This window comes from Periplaneta americana, chromosome 11 (genome assembly GCF_040183065.1).
Source record: "Periplaneta americana isolate PAMFEO1 chromosome 11, P.americana_PAMFEO1_priV1, whole genome shotgun sequence".
In the NCBI taxonomy this organism is placed as follows: domain Eukaryota; kingdom Metazoa; phylum Arthropoda; class Insecta; order Blattodea; family Blattidae; genus Periplaneta; species Periplaneta americana.
Window position 1 is genome coordinate 102,249,129 of NC_091127.1, and position 21,157 is coordinate 102,270,285.

General features: G+C 36.4%; 1 protein-coding gene across 6 annotated transcripts in view; it reads left to right on the top strand.

Moving 5' to 3' along the window:
- lilli (AF4/FMR2 family member lilliputian) overlaps positions 1-21,157 on the top strand; it is a 1,088,977-nt gene that overhangs the window by 851,100 nt on the left and 216,720 nt on the right. For all 6 annotated transcript variants that reach the window (XM_069839798.1, XM_069839799.1, XM_069839800.1 and 3 more), the window contains one exon: positions 19,112-19,160. In XM_069839798.1, coding sequence (XP_069695899.1) covers positions 19,112-19,160 — 49 coding nt within the window. The remainder of the gene's footprint in view (positions 1-19,111; positions 19,161-21,157) is intronic.

The following is a 21,157-nucleotide window of genomic DNA, read 5'->3' on the forward strand; positions in this document are numbered from 1 at the left end:
ATACTTGGTAACCATGGAAACATAACGACGATATATTATGTCTTTCTCGTTAGAATATGTCATTGTGGCGTATACTTCAACGCTCTACGATTGTGTGTTGTTTCCAGATCACGTAAGCATAAACATGAAAGTTTGTAGTTTGTAATTCAATCTTAAATTCAAAACAGAAAAAAAAGTTTTACAATGCATAGCTATAATTCGATGGTGTTCGGGTAAAGGGGGTTGTAACTTTTTGTGCAAATGGAGTTTCGTTCCCCAGGTGAATACACAAGTTAAATTGTACAAGTGAATGTGCAAAAAACAAAATAATATTAGCAATTGATGTGTTTTATTTGCGTAGGAAATTATTTGCAATAAGAGTCAGAAGTTTAATTTTCATTTATCTCAAAACTAACTTTTATGACATCTCTCTTTACACCAGTTATAACGGCTGGGGGGGATCATCGTTATAACCACACGATACTTCTATTCTGGTCGTCCACCTCTGCTTCGGCATGTGGACGTGAGGCCAGCAGCCTGCTGGTCGGTCATGGTCCTTCATGGGCTGTCGTGCCTCGGATAAATTTTTATTTTCATCTGTCTGTACACAAACACCATACAATTTTTAATTTTATCTGTTAAGATTGTTATTGAATATTTAAAAGTAATATAATTATTAAAAGATATTAGTGATGTACGTATAATAATAATAATAATAATAATAATAATAATAATAATAATAATAATAATGAGATATTTCATGTAGCTGTACAACACAAGCTTGTGAAGGCAAGTAACAGAAAAGTAGGAGGAAATGGCTTCAAATCTTTCTGAGAGGAAATTGGAAAACAGTGTTCTAAGTAGATATTCGTCCGTGTGTACAAGATTGGCTTAAATTTCGAATTAAATGGTTCTGCCTTCCCTTCTTCACAAACACAAATTCTGAGAGTACATTTGCCACTTCACTTACAAAGATTGTACTGTATTACTTTATTTCTGTAACGAAAAGCTACTTAATTTTACAAAGTAATTCGTGTAAATATATTTTATCTTTAGTTTTTTGCCGTTTGGATGCTTAGTTTTGTAGGTAATAATATTTCTCAAGCATTTGTTTTGGGATACTGTATATGTAGTTTTATTTGTAACTTTACCTTAACGTAGAAAGAGTTGAAGGAAATATGTAGTTATAACCTATTTTGAGTAAATCGTAATAATTTTATGATACTCTTAAAATATCAATACCATCATCATCATCATCTGCTGCTGCTGCTGCTTAAAGGTACCAGTAGTCATTTTTATCTGACCTAATTCAGACTCAGAAGTATGGCTTGCCATCGACATCGAGGTCTTCCAACCTCTGTTTTTTTTTTTTGTGTATCTGTAGTTGTAAATTAATTTTTGAAGTCTTTCTTCAGGCATTTTTAGAATGTGTTCTCCCCAACTGTTTTTATAATCTCTTACTTTTTAAATAAACGCTCGTTAATATTCTAGTAAAAGCGATTGTATTGTATGTACATCACTCGTAAATACATACTGAATATACTGAGTAAACAGATTATCTGCAATAGATTAGAAGTAATTGATGTACACATATAGACGGCATGCTCAAATCTACTTTTTTCCTTGTAACTTTCGTGAAAGTTTAAAAATTCATTTTTGGCTTCGTAGTGTTTTCGTTTTGTACTGAGTACGACGTACACCAGAAAATGTTTTTGTGAATTCTCCTATTCTTTCCTCGCCCAACTTTGGAACGCGTCTTCATTCCAGACAAGTAACAGAAAGTATGCATTGAAAGGTCTCATGTCTGTTTTATTGATCCTTGTTTCGAAAAGCTTAGATGTAGCTCACAACTTTCCTCCACATGTAATTTCAGAATATCAGGTCAAGGATTTGTAAACTCTGAGCTTACTTAGAGTTGTATGCACTGCTCTGCCATCTGTTGCTTGGAGTGCATACTGCTTGGGAACAGCGCAGATGTTTACATTTATAATGCAAAAAATGATTCGTCCTTGTTACTTATCGCAGGAAAATCTGAAGTAAATTCTAGCAGTGTAACGTAGCTCTGGATAATACAACAAAACTGCAAAATTTGAACTACAAGCATAGAATAACCTGGATTATAAATGAGGCTTGTTAATGTGTCCTTAACAAGAAATCGCCCGCAAATACGTATTTAGTTATTGTTAACAATGTACTTTAATATGATCTGTGCAATATATTAGAACATAATTTAATAAGGATGTAGGGATGTTGTTGACGGATGGAACAATAATTGTCTTAGTCAAATTAAATACAGTAAAACCTGTATTAAACGACCATTGCTGGTTCCATGAAAAATTGGTCTTTCCGAGGGGTGGTCTCTCAATAGGGGGAGTTATTTTACACAAATAATGGGTTAAAACGTTTCTATGCTAATCAAATAAAAACGTGAAAAATATTGCTAATAATAAGAGCTTGAAATCAGAACTTTATTTCTTACTAGCCGTACCCGTGAGCTCCGCTGCACTCGTTAGAGATAAATATAAACTAATTACAAAATTAAAATAGGACATTTGGTCCAGGGAACATTCGTGTTTGATAGAAGGGTAAATCGTTTAATATGTTACTTAATTTAAATTGTTTAAAAAAAAATTAAAATTATCCAGAGTCCACTCATTTGGTGCAATGATAATTTCTTTAACATGTTTCTTAATTTTTATTACATGCAACCATAGTTTAATGAAGATTGACATATCATTTAGTTTTAATGTGTATACTCTAAATTACTTGGTATATGTTTCCATTGAATTATGGTAATAACTTAATTTTAACCCTTGTTTTTTACGTCTTCAGTAAATGGCGCTTGGCCCACTATGGTTCTGAACCATTCAAATAACTTAAATAGTGATACAGCATATATAGTGATATGCAATTATATTTCTTTCTATCAAGTTTTCTGTGCATAAGAAGCTATTATAATCTTACCTGTCCTCAATTCACTCAGAAGTTACTGTAATAACATTATAGCATCATGTCCATCTAGAGAAACTACACTTTCCAATGCTGAAATAATAATTAATTATACACATGTTTAATTAGCTTTCGATATTACTTCATACAAATACAGAAACATTTTCTGTAGGCTGTGTTTAATAGCTTTCGATTGTTGTTGTCCAAGGCCCCTTATAGACGAAGTCATTTGTTTCTATTTCATTGCACGCCAATAGGTGGCATCGTTATTTTAATTTTAAAACTCATTTATCTCATTAAATATCAGTCCTATCAAAATTTTGCTTAGAATAAAACTTATCGGAAATTATTTTTAAAGAAACTTTTGTTATTTTCCACGAAAATCAATAATAAGGGAGATATTTCTATTTATTTAATTCAAGCCCCCTTATAACCCCCTTTTAAATAAAGTGTTTTGAATGTCATATAGCCTAAAATCTAAGTTACAACGAACTTAATTTATATTCCAATTTTCATATAAATCGGTTCAGCCATTATCGCGTGAAAAGGTAACAAACATCTAGACAGACAGACATACAAACAAAAATTTCAAAAACGCGATTTTCGGTTTCAGGATGGTTAATTGTACATGTTAGGACCAATTATTTTTGGAAAAGCGAAAATTACCAAAAAAAATTCGGCTACAGATTTATTATTAGTATAGATTTTTTTCTTATTTCTATTTTTCCAATTTTCTTTGATTCCCCTTCACAAAATCATAAATTGAACTCTGCTTAACTTCTTTACATTTCCTTTTTACAATCTCATTTTCAAAATTATTCTTTAACATGTTAAGAAGTTCATTTATATGTTCTCGATTCATACAGTCCTTTCAGTGGTACCGACATAACTCAATATTACATAAGGCTTGTTCTAGTCACATTTTTTCGGATTGAAATTCTCTCTTGACTTCATCCTCGTCACCGGTGGGTTGATCACCAAATTTTTCTAATAGGTAGGAGGAAGAAAAATAAATTATTGCACTATAATTAACAAGTAACGATTTGATTTTTAATGTACAAAACGAAAAGTAAAACCGTCATACGGCATGAGAAATCTTACCTTTCAAGAAACTGTTAAATGCGGTGCAAATAACCCTTTGTCATACCTCGGAGGCCATTTTCAAATGGTCATTGTACCTTTTTGTAGCAATCTCCAACATTCCTCTATCTGTCCTTAATCCCTTAGGATTAAGGACAGAGATGGGCATTCAATGTGAATACGGTATCACTTAACGTTGCCAAACATCATTTTAACTTCTAGTACTGTACGAATTTCTTGGAATTTATTTAGGCTACAAGTAATGTAATAAAATACTAAATTATAATTTTTTTAAACACAGTATGGTCTTTTAAAAGGGGTAAAATTAAAGAAATGACTATTCAATCGGTGGTCGGGGAGAGAGATTGTCTGTTAAAAGGGGTGTATTTTACATTGGTTTTATGGATTTCTGAAACCGCTATAGCAGGAAACGGGACTAGGCTCAGTCGCGATATAATACGCCACGCTATGTTGGTGTTCTGTGAATGTGTTGTATTGTTGAGTGTTAGTTTATTCAAAAGTGCATACGTATGTGTGTGTTTTACATACTAATTTTGTGTAAAATGGCTCATAATGAAAACATTAGATCATTATTTTCAGAATTAAAAGAGAAACAGTTTTCTAGTTGGGCGTATGAAACAAAATTAGCTTACAAAGATAAGAGATCGACCCTACATTTTCATATTAAAATAGCAGATGGAAGAAGACAAAATAGAAAATTTCATTTTTGATGGTATAAGAAATATCTTTGGCTAACAAGGTGCTCTGTGTTACACCTGCATTCTGTTTGGGGGTGAAAATGACTGGTCATCATCTTGTGCTGACTCTGTCTTTCACGTCTCACGCAATATGTGCCAACGCTGTACAGCAGCGAGAACTGTATTGGCTTAGCCCATATGCCTTCTTATTCTGAAACCGAAAACACTTCTAAAAATTCTCAAAATACGAAAACTGTTCCTTTATCATCAGGGAAATCATTTTAAATTACATTTCGCTTCGTAGTTCTGTGACCTTGAAACGAATGTAGACCATGCGGTGCTAGGATCATATAAAAAGACGAGAATGAACTCAACTATTCATTCTAGCCTATTATATTTCAGAATACCTTGAGGCAACCTGTTATACAGAAATCTTCGTGTGAAATAAATTTATGTTAGGTATTTTTTTACTAAAGTACACATCCGCTTATAGCTACATATAAACTGTCTACTTTCTTATCATTATTTGGTAAGCTTTCCTCTTCTCACTTCACCTTACAGGGCTCTGGAGTTGATATAGGGATTTCCTTTTCTTTTTGGTGCCTGTTATTCCATTCTGTGATTACTTTCTTGCTGGTAGGAGTGAAGTGATGAAGTCAAAATTGAGACGTTTCGGATATTTGGAGCGAATTCAACAAAGAATCTCTCTTGCAAGTTTGCCCCTAATATCCGCAATGACTCAATATTACTTGGCAAGTAACATTCAAAATTGCGGTCTGTGTCACAAAAGAATTTTTGATGGAAAAGCCGAGAAACATGAGGCGGTGAGAGTTAAAGTGAATCAAGTCCATGACACGTAGTTTTGAGATAATAGAACTTAAGTTAACTTGCTTTAGTGGATTATCTAATTTAACTAACAAAAACTTTATCGCTCCATTCTCAAATTCTAGATTTATAAAATATAAACAATTGTGATGTCAATTGATGCAACGCTTTCGTGACTTGATCCACTATGGCTCAGAACATCGTGAACAAATAATCTGAGCCAAAAGTGACTGGTGTCACCTACAGGCGATCGCTTGTAATTAAGACTTGATCCATTACTGCTCGGAAAAGATGCAACTTCAGATTGTCAGAAAATGAATTACACTCAATTTATGAAAATTTGTGATTTGATCCACTTAAGCTCTGAACGCCTCATATGCCGTATAAAAAGATACAAGGCAAGCAGGTTGTTTTAGCCTATCCAGTATTTACATCTTAGCTTCACCACTGGTCATGAAACACTTCTGTATTCAGATACTGTACCTTCCTAATAAGTTAGCTACTGGTATAGCTCAGGTGGTAGCGCGTTTGCCTGCTGATCCGAGGCTGCACTCGAGCGTGGGTTCAATTACAACATGGCTGATTACTTGGTTGGGGTTTTTCAAGGTTATTGCCAATAGCAAGACGAATATCAGGTAATCCATGGCGAATCACCGGTTTCATCTTGCCAAGTATCATTTTGCTATCAATTCCATCCAGTGAGGGAAGTGGGGAAAAAACTAGAGGCGGTATGCTACCACAAGATTTTCCTCTGACATACCTCAATTTTAAAAAAAGCATACCCCCTCTCTTACAACATATACATAAATGATGTATACAATAAATTGTTTCGTGCAGTCAGTAACGCGAATCTTTGAAGCTTACACAACACATTAAATTTCTTAATAAAATAATTTCAAGATACTTCAGCTATTTACTAGATCATTTTACAATGTCCTTTGAGACTTATCATTTAAAATAATGTTAAAGCTTCAAAGTGCCTTACTTAATTAGTGATAAAAAAAGTGCAACAAAAATGACACAGTCACTAAATTGGCAACAATGGGTACCACAAGCTACGGACCACAGCCTTCTATACTTGAAATACTACCGTTGTAAGCATTCCAGACGTTGAGCTTATCAAATAAGCGTGTCTAATTACGAATACAGTTCCAGAAGGCTGTGGTTTAGATTTACGAAGCAAACAGGTAGTACTCTTTGCCGTGAAGAAATGTATAAACAAATTTTTATGATCACATTTTTTCAGTGACGGTATGTCATTTTTGACTGACGGTATGTTTTCTGGCCATATAAACCAGTGGCGGTATTCCATACCGTCGCATACCGTCTCACTTCCCTCACTGATTCCATCAACGCTAAATAGTAGTTGATGATAACATCGTGAAATAACCAAACAAGAAAAGTTATCAAGGAACATAATACAAAATATACTTAATTTCATTGCAACAACTTACATTATTAAAATACATTTTGGAACATTTATATCAACAAATTTGCCCAGGTCTCGCTCCGTAGCGTCGTGGTCTTGGGGGGCATAATATCTAGAACTCGCGTTATGGAAAGCGCGCTGGTTCATTTCACGGGGAAGGAGTTTTCTTATGAAATACCGATCGGTGAATGGGACCGGTAACTACCCAGGATCGTGATAAATTTGGGGAGCTACGATAGGTAGAGAGATCCGGTTACCAAAACCAACTATAACGGCTGGGGAGATAATCGTGCTAACCATACGATACTTCCGTTCTGGTTCGATGATCGTTCACCTCTGCTGAAGCATATGCACATGAGGCCAGTAGCCGGCTGGTTGACCTTGACTCTCCATGCGCTCTCTCGCCACATGAGTGTTGGTCAGATTTTTTAGAATTATACCTAAATTGACATTAATTTCCTGTTCTCAGACTTGGTTTTTACAAGAAACAGACGAACAAAATATGGATTCCAAGAAATGAAGTTATTTGAAGCATAATGCAAGAAAATGTTGTTCACGATATAGAATGATTATAATTCAGTGACTGTATCATTTATTAGAATTGAAGCAGTCAGAGATCGGAAAAATGATACAATAATATTGAATTTTGAGTCTCTATAAATAGGACTTAAGGGCCAAATATTTAATATCTGGCCTACTGAATTGTAAACATGATATAGGCCTAGCCATGCGAAAAGAAGGAAAGGAGATAGACTGCCAAGAAGATTACTTGAAGTGAGAAGAAAAGGAGTTTCAAGAAGGTAGGTTCAAAGGAATAAAGCATGCAAGTAAGAGGATTTACAACAGGGCGACTGAGAGGATGTGAGTGAATGAAGGGAGGGAAGTAGTAGATATTGAGCACAGAATTGTTATACGCTTTGCACAATAATCGTAAAGGAATCTAAGCCTTTAAAAATTCGTTAAATATGACGGATGATGGATCAATTCAAAGCCAACTTCATCATTGTTCTGCAACGTAATCAGGAAGTTATGAGAAGGTGCATTATCTTGCAAGAACATCAAACGTTTAGACATTTTGCCACATTTCTCCGCATCCCCCCCCCCCCCCCGAAGCTTACTTAATAATAATAATACACTGCTGTTACAGTTTTACCTTGTTCTAAACAGTGGCAATGATTTCGCTTTTGTCCCAAAAAAACTGATGCGAGGCCCTTTCCTACTGGGTTTTGAACGTGAACATTCTTTGGAATAGGAGAACCAGAGTAGGCCTACTTCTATTGTTCTGATTTGTCATTTGTTTCTGAATCGTAAAGATGTATCCATGTTTCGTCTATAGTTACAGTATGATCCAAAAAGTTTGAGGAATCTCTTCAAAACGGGGGCAAAGAGACTTGGAAATTGTCACTTTGAGTCGTTTATGAACATCGTTCAGTCATTTAAGGATCCATTTACCAGACCATTTTCTTATTCCCAAATCATAGTTTAGGTCTACAAGGTGAAAGACACAGTCACAAGTAATTTTCAGTCTTTTATGTAAGTTTGAGGCCATTTCGTCGATCTTCCAGAATCACGGCATCGCTATTTTCTGGAGTGTTGTTTTATTTCCGTTCTTTCTCTCTTTCTTTCTCTCTTAAATTTCGAAACCGGGTTTTTTTATGGTGACATACGAAGGACAGTGATTCCTCAGTGAATCCACAATATCCAGATAAATGTACTTGCAGGTCTTCAACTCTTTCAAAAATAGGTACTTATCTCCGACCGGTACTCAGTTTATCAAACTGAACAGCAACAACATAGAATCGGCTAAATTTCATATCACGGAACTTCTAGTAACCATGAAAGAATATAGCTTACTCCTTTGCGTGGTGACCGCTTTCGCTTTTATTTATAACAAAGGTTCTATGCTAACTATTATAATAGGTCTAATTATATCAATACCCCTTAGTAAGTAAAATTAGTTAGTATAGTATCCCATCACGTTCTCATGGCAGGCAATCAGCATCGTGCAATCGATACCATATTGGTTTGTTTCCATGGAAACGAACACAAAGGTTTTCATTCATTGTTGTTGATGCAGTTTCTGATGTCCTCTACCAATGCCTCCTAGTCGCATTGCCTCTAACCGACATTTAGTTAGAAAAATATATCATCCTGTCCACTACACATTGGTTTCCAACTTGTTCTGTTGTGCATGAAGTAAGGACTGGTTTCCTTTGTCATACGTTACGCAATGTAAAGCACCTGGATGTGTGTTAATGCTAAAGAGGAAGTCCGTGAATCGATTTCAGGCTGAAGTTTGCAAGGAATGAGAATGAGAGGTCAAATAATTACTCGTATGTGCTGGGAGAAGTATAAGAAGCGATACTGAAAGACTGGAAACTATTGCTGATTGCCGTTCATGTATGTCTCATGTAAACGAGTGCTTATTGAGCTATTGGGTAATCCGTTTGGGTATGGATAAAATAAAAACATTTACTACTGAACTTTATTTGTTGAAACTTTGTGCATACAACACTGAAAGATGGGAGATTCCTCAGAGCTCAACATGACCCCCATTGCGCACCCTGCACAACTCATAACGGTGATGCAATTCAGCCCGTGTCCGTTGTAACATAAGAAGGATGATTTGTTGAAAAGCTTGAGTACTTTTATTCTCAGATCATCAGTGTTCCTGGGTTTCTGTGAATAGACAATGTCTTTAACAAAACACCACACGAAGAAGTCAGGAGAGGTTAGATCTGAGGAGTTTGGGGACCAAGCCAAGAGATATCTGCTTCTCGTACTGGGTTTCGCCTGCGACCTCCTGAATGTTTATTTTTTTTTAACAGAGAACCTGTTTCTACAAATGTTCGATACCACAATATTATGGAATCATATTTAGGCACATTACGCACACCATACCCATGTCGAAATTCCCTTTGTACTCTTTTAACACTCAAATTTAGCATAACAAAGAACATATTGTGCCCGCTGTTGATTTGTATTAGCCATTTTAATCATCTACGATTTTCATTTGTCCTTTCAGATTATGCATTGTTGATTGTCATATGGAAACTCCCATCTTTTAATCATAATATAACCAGCAAGAAATTTTTCCTACTATCATAATAGCTTTATAATAAGAAGTCAGGAGGGATTAGATCTGGGGAGTTCGGGGACGAAGCCAAGAGATAGCTGCTTCTCGTACTGGATTTCGCCTGCGACCTCCTGCATGTTTTTTTTTTATATAAACACAACCAACCTGTTTCTACAAATGTTCGATACCACAACATTATGGAATCGTATTTAGGTACATTACGAACACCATACTCACGTCGAAATTCCCTGTGAACTCTTTTTAAGACTCTCAAATTTAGCACATCAAAGAACACATTGTGCCCGCTGTTGATTCGTATTAGCCATTTTAATCATCTACGTTTTTCATTTGTTCTTTCAGATTATGCATTGTTGATTGTCATATATGGAAACTCCCATCTTTTAATAATAATATAACCAGCAAGTAATTTTTCCCACTATCATAATAGCTTTATAATAATAAATTAATATTATCCATACCCAAACGGATCAGACTGTATTACAATAGTCAGACTGCCTGAGACATACCGTAATTAAAAAAAGAAAAACAAAACGTTCAGATTGCTATAACCGATGTTTTTTATGTAAACTTCGAGGTAAGTGTTTTACTCTGACGTAAAACTACGAAACATGTTTTTGCGCTATGGTAGACACAGAAAGCAACCTTGTTATTTGTCATAAAATGTGATAACTGCTGATAAGAAAATAATGCACTTGAAAACTAATTGTAATCTATTGTGCTCCACAACTTGTCTCTGTTGTAAGAAAGAGTCCAGATATAGCATACAGTTACCCATAATTTAAACCAGCGTTGTCAGACACAGCCTAAACGGAGCGGAGCGCTCCACTATAACTCGTTGCGTGCTCCGGCGCTTCCACAGACATAAGCAAGTTCACGCTCCGACTGGACGTCTCTAGCACCACAACCGGTTTCGGAGCTTACAACTCTGATACTACTGATTTAAACACTCGTTCTTTGTTTTTCCTTTCCTATTTCCATCTATTATTTAATTTTTTTTTCTTTCTTTTATTTATTTATTTATTTTTTGTTTATTCCTTGAAGAATGCTCGGTCCAGCCCTTGGGCAGAACTCTACGAATGAACTGTCTTTTTCTATTCCTTCCTTTCTTGATTTCATTTTCCCTTCATTTCTTTCTCTCTTAATTCCTAATATCTTCTTCTCCCTTTATTTCGTTCGTTCTTCATTCCTTTTTGTTTCTATTTCTTTTCATCCGTTTCTTTATTCATTTACCTTTTTACTTAGTTATATGTTTTCCTTTATTGATTCCTTCCTTACTTTCCTTTTCTGTTTCTTTCGTTCTATCTATCTCATTTCTTTTTCTTTCTTCCTTTCTTTGTTCCTTCTCATTCCTTTACTTTCCTTTTTCGCTATACTTTAGTTTCTCTCTTTTTCCTTTTACATTCTTTTCTTCTCCTATGTGCATGTTGATTTGTTGATTTCTTCGGTCTGTCTTCCTTTTCTTCCCGCTTTTCCTCATTCCGTCTTTCATTCCTTTATCTCTTAATTTTTTCCGCCTTCTGTTTTTGCCAGCAGTCTATATCTGGCTTTTAAGCATGGTAAGCTGGGCTGACCAGACGTCCCCGGTTTTCAGTTATTGTCCCTGGCGAGCAAATGTCCCCGTTTTTGGCCCCCGAAAATTAATTTTGTCCCCAGAAGCTTTGATTTTGTTTCAATAACATTTTACTGGAACTGATGCTATTCATGCACATTTCTGAACGGTTCTCAGTATCAGACAGAAGAACCAGGGAGAACAGTATGTCATATTCTGCACTCTTAGAGAGGAATATAGGATCTTTGTCTTTGGTCATTTTAGTATTCGCGTTGCGCAAAAACGTCAGAACTGCCACAGCTTTCATTTTTAAGTACTTCAAAAACTGAGAAATTTTGACAAACCAACAGGTGAAAAGTGGTATGATGTTTTTCAACATTTAAAAAAAAAATCCATTCCATTTCAAAATCTTCTCAAAATAGTGTCATTAATCATGTGTCTTCCATTCAGTAATTCATCAGTTGAAAGACTTTCCTCCACAATGAACTCAATCTGGACTGATGAAAAGTCAAGAATGAAAGTTGAAACAGTTAAAGCTTTTTTACAAGTGAAAACAAACTTTCATTTCTCATGTGAAGAACTTAGTGTGAAGTTGATGGGAATGAACAGATCCTTAAAAAGATATATTCTTCAAACAATTACTTCTAAAATGTGTGTTAGAGTTCAGTGTGTACAATATGTGAAAAACTTCCATGCATGCGTCAATACTGAAGTTGAATTCTTAGTGACTATAATTATGTTTAAGAGTTATGTATGTTTATGCATTCAATTTAAAAAGTTACAATACTCAAAAAAATTTAGTGTGCAAAGGTCTATCATTGTATCTACTGTTACATGTATTTTCTGCAACATTTTAACGGAGAGTGACTAGGTAAGCGTTTGTGGTTTTTCTTGAAATTGCCGATGTCCCCTGCTGGAGCATAAAAAATCTGGTCAGCCTAGGTAAGCTACTATAGTGGTGCAGAAATCTGATTTTGAGATTTTCGCGGAAGTGCCCGTGCTCGTTTTCAGCACCAATACCGAATAGTGGTTCTGTGTATGCCGTCTGTCGTCCCCTGCAATGGCTGAGTTGTCAGAACTTTACTCTGTCACGCATGGGGTCCGAGTTCGAGTTCTGGTCAGGTCTGGGTTTTTTCATTGAAAAATTCTTAGTTGCACTTGTGGCGGACAAGGTCACAGTTGGGGTTTTCTCTGGGTTCTCCGTTTCCCCATATTTTGCATCTACATAATTCCGTCACCATTTCTCCATTCCGTCGTCATTCCATAGCATTCCCCGAACGCTGGTGGCCTAGGGACGAGTAGGGTTGCCTGCTGGAAATCTGGGTACACACCGAACCTTAGCGTAGTCAACCGGTGTGGTTTTGAGAATGCGCCTAGCTTGAGGATCAAAGCAATAGAGTCGGCCTGGTTGGCGCAGTCGATATAGCACTGGACTTCTATGCCCCAGGTTGCGGGTTCGATCCCGGGCCAGGTCGATGGCATTTAAGTGTGCTTAAATACGACAGGCTCATGTCAGTAGATTTACTGGCATGTAAAAAACTTCCTGCGGAACAAAATTGCAGCACACCGGCGACGCTGATATAACCTCGGTAGTTGCGAGAGTCATTAAATAAAATTTTTTTCTTCTTTTTCAAAGCAATAAATGGTAAAAAGTCGCTCTCTCCCGAAATTACGTTCCATTTCATGCCGTCTGTCTGTTGTCCAAATGTACAGCTGGTTCTCTTAAGCTATTGGACAGATTTTCTTCATATTATTCGGTATCAATGATCTGGGAATGATGCACATGATATATAATAAATTAATATAGGGTAAGAAATTAAGTATATTATGTCAGAAACACAAAATGGAGTTAAAATCAGCTGAAACTACTTTTATGTACTTTTTTCCTTGCATAAGGTGAAGTGCCCAGAATTATTTCAACTTGTGAATTCCAGATAACCTCCAGGCCCAGCCAGTTGTAGTCACTACCCATAGGGAAGAGCGCGCCAATGTTAAAAATTCGCATCTCTTATCATGAAGTTATAAACGCATTTGTTATACATCCTGGAAAAAAAGTTTCATTTTTTTATATTTTCTTTTTAACATTTTCGTAAATAGAAAAATGTTGTTAAATATTTTTATAATAAATATGTAGCTTAATACCTCTGATTGAGGTTTTGACTGGCATGTACAGTTCCAGGAAAAAAATGGCCCGCCTGAATATTTTAAGTTCCAGATTCAACGCATTGCGCATGCTCAGTTTAACACTCTCAACAGTGTCTGAACCGTAAACTTTGTTTGTAGTCTGCGAGGCGCGAGCTAGCAAAGAACTATCGGAATGCTTACGATGAATTGTCATTCATTGTATCGTGTTTGTTTATTAATGACTCTTTGGCATTAATTTGATCTTATTTTCATGTTAATTTCGTGCAGTTTGCATTTGTTGTGAATACCTTCTTGTAATACTGTTCAAATAATACTGGGTTGAAAACCGTTCTTAAATAGTTATGGTGTGAATCGTGCTCTATAAGGAGTTTCAAGAGTCGGGCAATTTCTTATTTCTGGAACTGCATTTTTATTTTCAGGCAGTATATCTCGCTTGGCGATATAATTATGTCAGATGATAAACAGTTGTTTGTATACATTTGTTACTATAGTCAGCGATATATGCAATGGCGGAGGAAAGGAACTGTCCAACCTACCTCATTATCTCCTGGTTTAGTTGCGTCATCAGCAGCCCGGAATTTTAGGTGCTAAAAGTTAAGAATGACACTGAGTGTAGATGAATAGATATGGTGTGCGTGAGGAGGGTTTTGAAGCCTAGTTCACAAGAGTCCGATATGTAATAATAGATAACAGAGTCACAAGGACTGGACAGTGGATCTTGTAAACCGTGCGCTAATTTTTAAGTGGTGGTTAAGAAGATTAGAGACCTTTAACTGTACCGAAGGAAAAATACTGAATGACAAGAACGACATAATGGCATCTAAAAGGAGTGGGGGCATGGCTTCTATGTTTATAAACTATAACGAATAACAATGTTTAGTTTTAGCACCTAAAGTTCCGGGCTCGAGCTCATCAGTGATGCCTTATTGTTGTCACTTATGTTACAATCTGTCTTCGGACATTTGGCTAAACAGCAATAACATGTACAATAGCCATTTTATATAAATTTATAAAAGTATTGTAGGTGCTTATCTACTTAACCTGTATGTTTTTAAATGAGGTAAAATGTTTTAGTTTTGAGATTGTAGAGAATATGTTTTGTGTGCATTGAAAAAAAAATGGAAGTTCATGTCTTCATTTTGGGCCCATAACAATTATGATTTCAGCTAGGTACAGTACCTACGTATGTCTTTTGAGTAATTTGTGTAAGAAAATTAACCGTAAACTAATATCATTCGCAACAGAACCCACGGCAAGTTTTATTACTTTGGAATGTAGTGCTACTCCTCTTGACATCGTCTGACTACCAGCTGGAAGTTGCTTTGTGTATAAATTATAGCGGTTGTTTTGTTGTCAATGGAGGCTGAGTGCTTCAAGTTTTGATACTAAAAATACCTTGAACCTGACTTGCATCTGGTCCGGGTGCAGTGGGAATGCGACTGTTTCCTTCGTATCGAACATTCCCGACAGTTTGTTGCACTTTGCGACTGTACGTACCGTATGGCGGAGAGATCGATGCGAACGAGGGAGGTACACTCCCGCCACGCCACCAGATGGGCACTGTACTCAACCACTGTTATACCCAAACTGTGCTACGCACGACGAAAAGAGTCAACAAGTCCGAGTTTTGTATTTCTGACATAGGCAAGACTATTGTAATGATGGAAAAATGGGGAAGTATTTTTGTTATGTCGAATCTGTTAGTGTGTGTGCTTTACCAAATTACTGGACGGATTTTGATTATTCTGTATATCTATGAGTACCTTACCTTGATCAATGAACTTTAAATGTAGCCATTTTCACCCAAAAATATCCACCTTCTGTAAATAAAATACAAACTTGTTATTTACTCCGAGATATCCCTAAGAGATTTCTAGATTAATTTTTTTATACAGGAGAGGCTGCAAATGGAAGAGTAGACATTATGTCTCCAGAATAATTATTATGTATGTTTTTATTCACACTGCAAATGGGTAAATACCCGGTGGCAGTGGTAACTAATTACACTCAATAATGACAATAATAAACACAATTAATAAAAAATCCAATTAATAATAAATTAATAGTAATAATAATAATAATAATAATAATAATAAGTAATAATAATAATCCTAAATTAAATGAAGCACGATTACTTACAATAACATTTAAAGTAAATATAATTTGTATCTTAACCCTAAGTTCGAACTAAAACCCACGAGTATGATATGTTCATTCCTGCACAAGTACCTTTCAGCACTACACTCATTTCGCTGTCAACTCACTCCCTACACTGGAACTACGACACATTTCACTGATTCTATCCTGATTTCACTAACATTTCAAAACTATTTCACTGTTCACATAGGCTACTTTGCACTGCCACTATAAACTATAAAACTTCACTGACACAACACACTTCACAGACAACACACTTCTTCACTGATATAACACTTCAAATAACGAAACATCAATTAAACCCTTTAAATAGTGTGTATAATATACTACCGTCTATTAGTAAAGTCTTTAAGCCTATTTTTAAATACATTTTTGATTATTGGTAAAGCCTTTAGTAAGTCTGCAGGTAAAGCATTCCAGTCCCTAATAGTACGATTGAGAAAATAAAACTTTCCAGTGTCCTTCCTTTGTCTTCTTTCCCTCAATTTATATGAGTGGTCGTTCCTTGAACAGTAATTTGGCGGCTGCAACCTATTTTTTTATTTCTCTCCAGGCAGGCTCACCTCTGTATGTTTTGAACATTGTGCATAATCGGATTCGTGCTCTCCTGCCCGTGAGTGTGTCTCATACATGTTGTTTTATATAACAGTTTATCTGCAGGCTTATGCCTACAGTCGAAAACATTTCACAAATAAATTAAAATTTGAAGATATTTCTTACTGGTTGCTTTAAAAGAAAATTTATGTTGTAGTTTTTTAGTAGGTTAATTTACGACGCTTTATCAACATCTTAGGTTATTTAGCGTCTGAATGAGATTAAGTTGATAATGCCGGTGTAATGAGTCCGGGGTCCAGCACCGATAGTTACCCAGCATTTGCTCATATTGGGTTGAGGGAAAACCCCGGAAAAACCTCAACCAAGTAACTTGCCCCTACCGGGAATCGAACCCGGACCACCTGGTTTCGCGGCCAGACGTGCTAACAGTTACTCTACAGGTGTGGACATGTCGTTAAGACGATGCAATAGAATGACATAGGTACCAAGTATGGGATAGATCAAGAAGTGACATAAATACCAGAAATTGGATATATTCTCCAAAATATGAAATCATTTTATACCACAAAATTCCCATTGGTCAGAGATTCTTCACGAGTCCTCTCGCAGTGAAACAATAAATGAGAGCCAGCAATAGTTATTTTCAGTCTTTGAAACGACGAAATTGGAAGCGATATTTTCGCATAGTGACAAATTCGAAGTTTGTTCAGCGTCTGTAGATTGCCGCCAATATATTTAAATGCAAGGACTGCGGAAGATTTGAACATAACTCAACAGCAATACTGTTACAAAAAATTAACAACATAGGAGCTAATCGCTGGTGCACAAGGCATCTTATCTCACATGGTCTGGTAAGTTTTGTTATACTGTAAACTAGATTATGATATCAATTTATTGACAAACGAATTTTTCATGAGAAACCCAAATGTATCGTTCAGTTATGCCTCATCTGTTACGCTGTGCTCACCTCTCTAACCCCGTAAACATAATTTGTGCTTGGGATTTTATTAACGATATGTTTATCAGACAGGAAAGTGTATTGCATTGCTTCACCTAGCGAAGTGAATTGAATATGGAAGAAGTGAGCCATGAAAATTTGTAATAGTCCCGTAATTGGTCAGTATATTACTACATGTGGTTGTAAAATCTGTGACAAATTGTAAACAGCAACACATTATCACTATTAATAAAATTGTTATTTATACTACAGTGCGATCGAAAAGTCCCTCCGCAGCTCTATTAGTTCTAGTAACCCTAGAATATAACCCTGTAGAAAGTTCGCACTTCCCCATTCATTCCGGTTTGACAACCTCACACCCCCAGTCCATCACATGCTCAGCGGCCAGTGCTGCCACTTGAATTCTCTACCAAATACACTTGAATTCTCTGCCTAGTGGATTCTCGGCTACACAAGCACTGCGGAGAGACTTCTTGATCGCACTGTATTGCTGTCATTATTATAATAAATTCATTCCTTGATTTTTATGAAAAGAGTCTGACTTCTTCATGTATGTTTCTTTTTTTCTTCCAGTATAAAGGCCTTCTCTTGATTTCTCAAAGTTTCTTACGTACAACTAATAAAACCCAAAATGTATGTCTAATGACTATACATTTGCGCAGTAGGTACGTGTTAAACTTGATTTTAAAGGAACCGGAACATGAAAGAAATTGTGATGTTTGATATTAGGAAACTGTTGTAAGTAAAATGAAATATTTATATCAAAATAATCCTTTTCTAAGAATTTTCTTGATTACTTTCTTACTTGTGAAGTGATGCTGAATAAAATGATAGACTGGCGGATAAATTCCATTAGGGGCTCTTACGTGTGTAAAAGTTTAATTTAAATTAAGAAACCTCGTCAAGCAGTGGTTGCAGGCTATAAAAATGAAACGTAATAATAATAATAATAATAATAATAATAATAAGAATAATAATAATAATAATAATAATAATCCGAGGCACGACAGTCCATGAAGGACCATGACCGGCCAGCCAGCTGCTGACCTCACGTCCACATGCCGAAGCAGAGGTGGACGATCATCCAACCAGAATGGCGGTATCGTGTTAGCATGATGATGCTCCCAACCGTTATAACTGGCTGGGTGGGCACCGGTCCTATACACTGGCCGAAATTTCATGATAAAATTTCTTCCCCCATGAAGACTGGAATCAGCGCACATTCCGTAACGCGAGTCCTAGGCAGGATGCCTTAGACCACGACGCCACGGCCGGGTCTGAAACGTAATATACTTGGCACAAATTAATTTCAGTAGAGAGACACAAGCAGTAGATGCACCTTGTATTTAAATGATTATCGAAGATATTACGTACTACTGTCATACTTTTTAAGTACCCATACATGAGCGAATATCATGAAAAATAGAATACGTTTCGTGCAAGTTTAGTAGTCTTAAAAGCTTATGTTTTATTTGTTTATTTGTTGAGACTATTGTGCGGGCAGATAGTGTTTTGTTATCACGAGTATCTTGAGAATCTTAACATTGTTGGTTAGCAGTAAAGCATTGCTAATTTAAATTGTGTGTATATTGAATAGGTAATATAATTCATTCATGTAATGCACAAAGGACGCTTCTTTTCATAATGTAGAAGATGTTTTCCTCATGGATATGTCTGGTTTCCGTTGCAGATATCGGAGTACCTGCCTCCTCTCCGTCATCCAGAGTACAATAGAAATCGTAAGTATTCCAATTTTTGTAGTTGTATGCTAAACGATTTATTTGTTAACATAATATTACGTATAAATAATTTCTCTCTATATGTTCTGTGCAGAATTGCTTGTCAGTAGGTATACAGAGTCTTTCATAAGTAACGAGTCTATCGAAAAAATCAACTACACTGCCGAGCAAAAAAAACGCAACACTTGAATAAATGTGAAATATCAAACCATAATACAAATTATAACATTACTGTGCGCTTCTATGGACCTGTTTGTGTGAGGCAAGTGTTAATTTATGTTTTGGGAAGCTAAGTATACACACTGGGTGATTTGAGACACCCTCTTTGTCATTTCTTGTCCCTCACCCTATATTTATTGCTGTGCCATTAAAATTTACAATCGAAAACACAAGCAGCTAAAATGAAGTTAGAACACTATTGTTTTCTTTTTTGTGTATAATGGAATTCTGTGATATTGAATTCAGTTTTAAACAACATGTTAAAAGAGTTACATGGCCCCGTAGCTCTTGAAGAGTATCTGAAGCATGGTGAAGGACATTCCTTCCTAAAATGTCCCACAGATGATCAATAGGGTTAAGATCCGGACTGCGTGATGACCATTGAATGAGTTGGATCCATACTTCATTGAGGTACTGGAGGACATATCGCGCCACACGAGAACGTGTATTGTCCTGCAAGGGCATGAAATTGTCACCAATAAATGATGTAAAAGGAAGAACATGTTGCCAAAGGATTTCTTCAATGTAGGGATGGGCAATACGAGACCCACTCTCCACAAAGACAAGGTCCGTTTGTGCAATCAAACTGATGCTGCCCGCACCATCACTGAAACGCCATGAAATGCTGTCCTTGATGAAAAGTTGGATGAGAATACCTTTCTCCAGTCCTCCACACTTTCTCTCTACCATTTTGGGATCTGAGAAAGAATCAGGACTCATCTGAGAAAAAAACTGTTCCCCACTGTTCACCAGCCCATTTTTGATGTTCCTTTGCAAACTGTAAGCGAGTTTGACGATGTTGTCTTGTAAGTTCTGGGCCAATAACAGGTCTTCTGGAGATCAGGCCAGCATCATGTAACCTCCTCCTCACAGTCCACTTACTGACATTCACACCTCGCACTTATTCTAGTCGATTTCTGACTTCGACCGCAGTGGTGTGGTGGTTACGCAGCACTTGAAGGAACAAGAACTGGTCATCTATTGCAAGAAGTTGACCTTTTCCTACCATATTCCGGTCTTCGAGAATATGACCGAAGTTCCCTGTACCTTTGCACTGTACGTGAAGCCATCGACGGAGTTGTATGCAACATAACGTAAGCTGCGGTCATACTCTACCAACGCGACTGATCTAGCGGCGTTAATGAGACTTAACGCCATCTTAACTCTCTTAAATGTTGTTTAAAACTGAGTTCAATATTACAGAATTCCATTATAAGCAAACAAGAAAACAATAGTGTTGTAACTTTGTTTTAACTGCGTGTGTTTATGGTTGTAAATTTTAATGGCACAGGAAGTGGCAAAGCGGGTGTCGCAAGTGACCCAATGGGTATACTTTCCTTTCCAAAACATGAATTAACACTTGCCTAACACAAACAGACCCATAGAAGCACACAGTAATGTTATAATTTGTATTATGGTTTGATATTTCAAATTTAGCGGTTTTTTTTTTCTTTTTCTTTTTCTTTTTTCTTTTTTTTTTGCTCGGCAGTGTATTTTGGAAATTTTTTTTTTAAATGTTCATCCTCACGAGAAAGAACCCTTTCCAGTGCCGTACAGTCGATTTAGAAACAAACACCCCCTCCCCCCTTCGCCAGAGGAAGCTATTTATCCGTGTGTAATGTGCATTTGAGGCAAACTTAAAATGACCTGGGACATGGCCTTCTATACGCCAAGGATAATGGAACACGGCCATGCCTATACACATTGTTGTGATAGACTGGAATGATAAAATGCCACGCAGCCGCTAACTTTATTGCACAAGAGAAAAAATGCTGCCT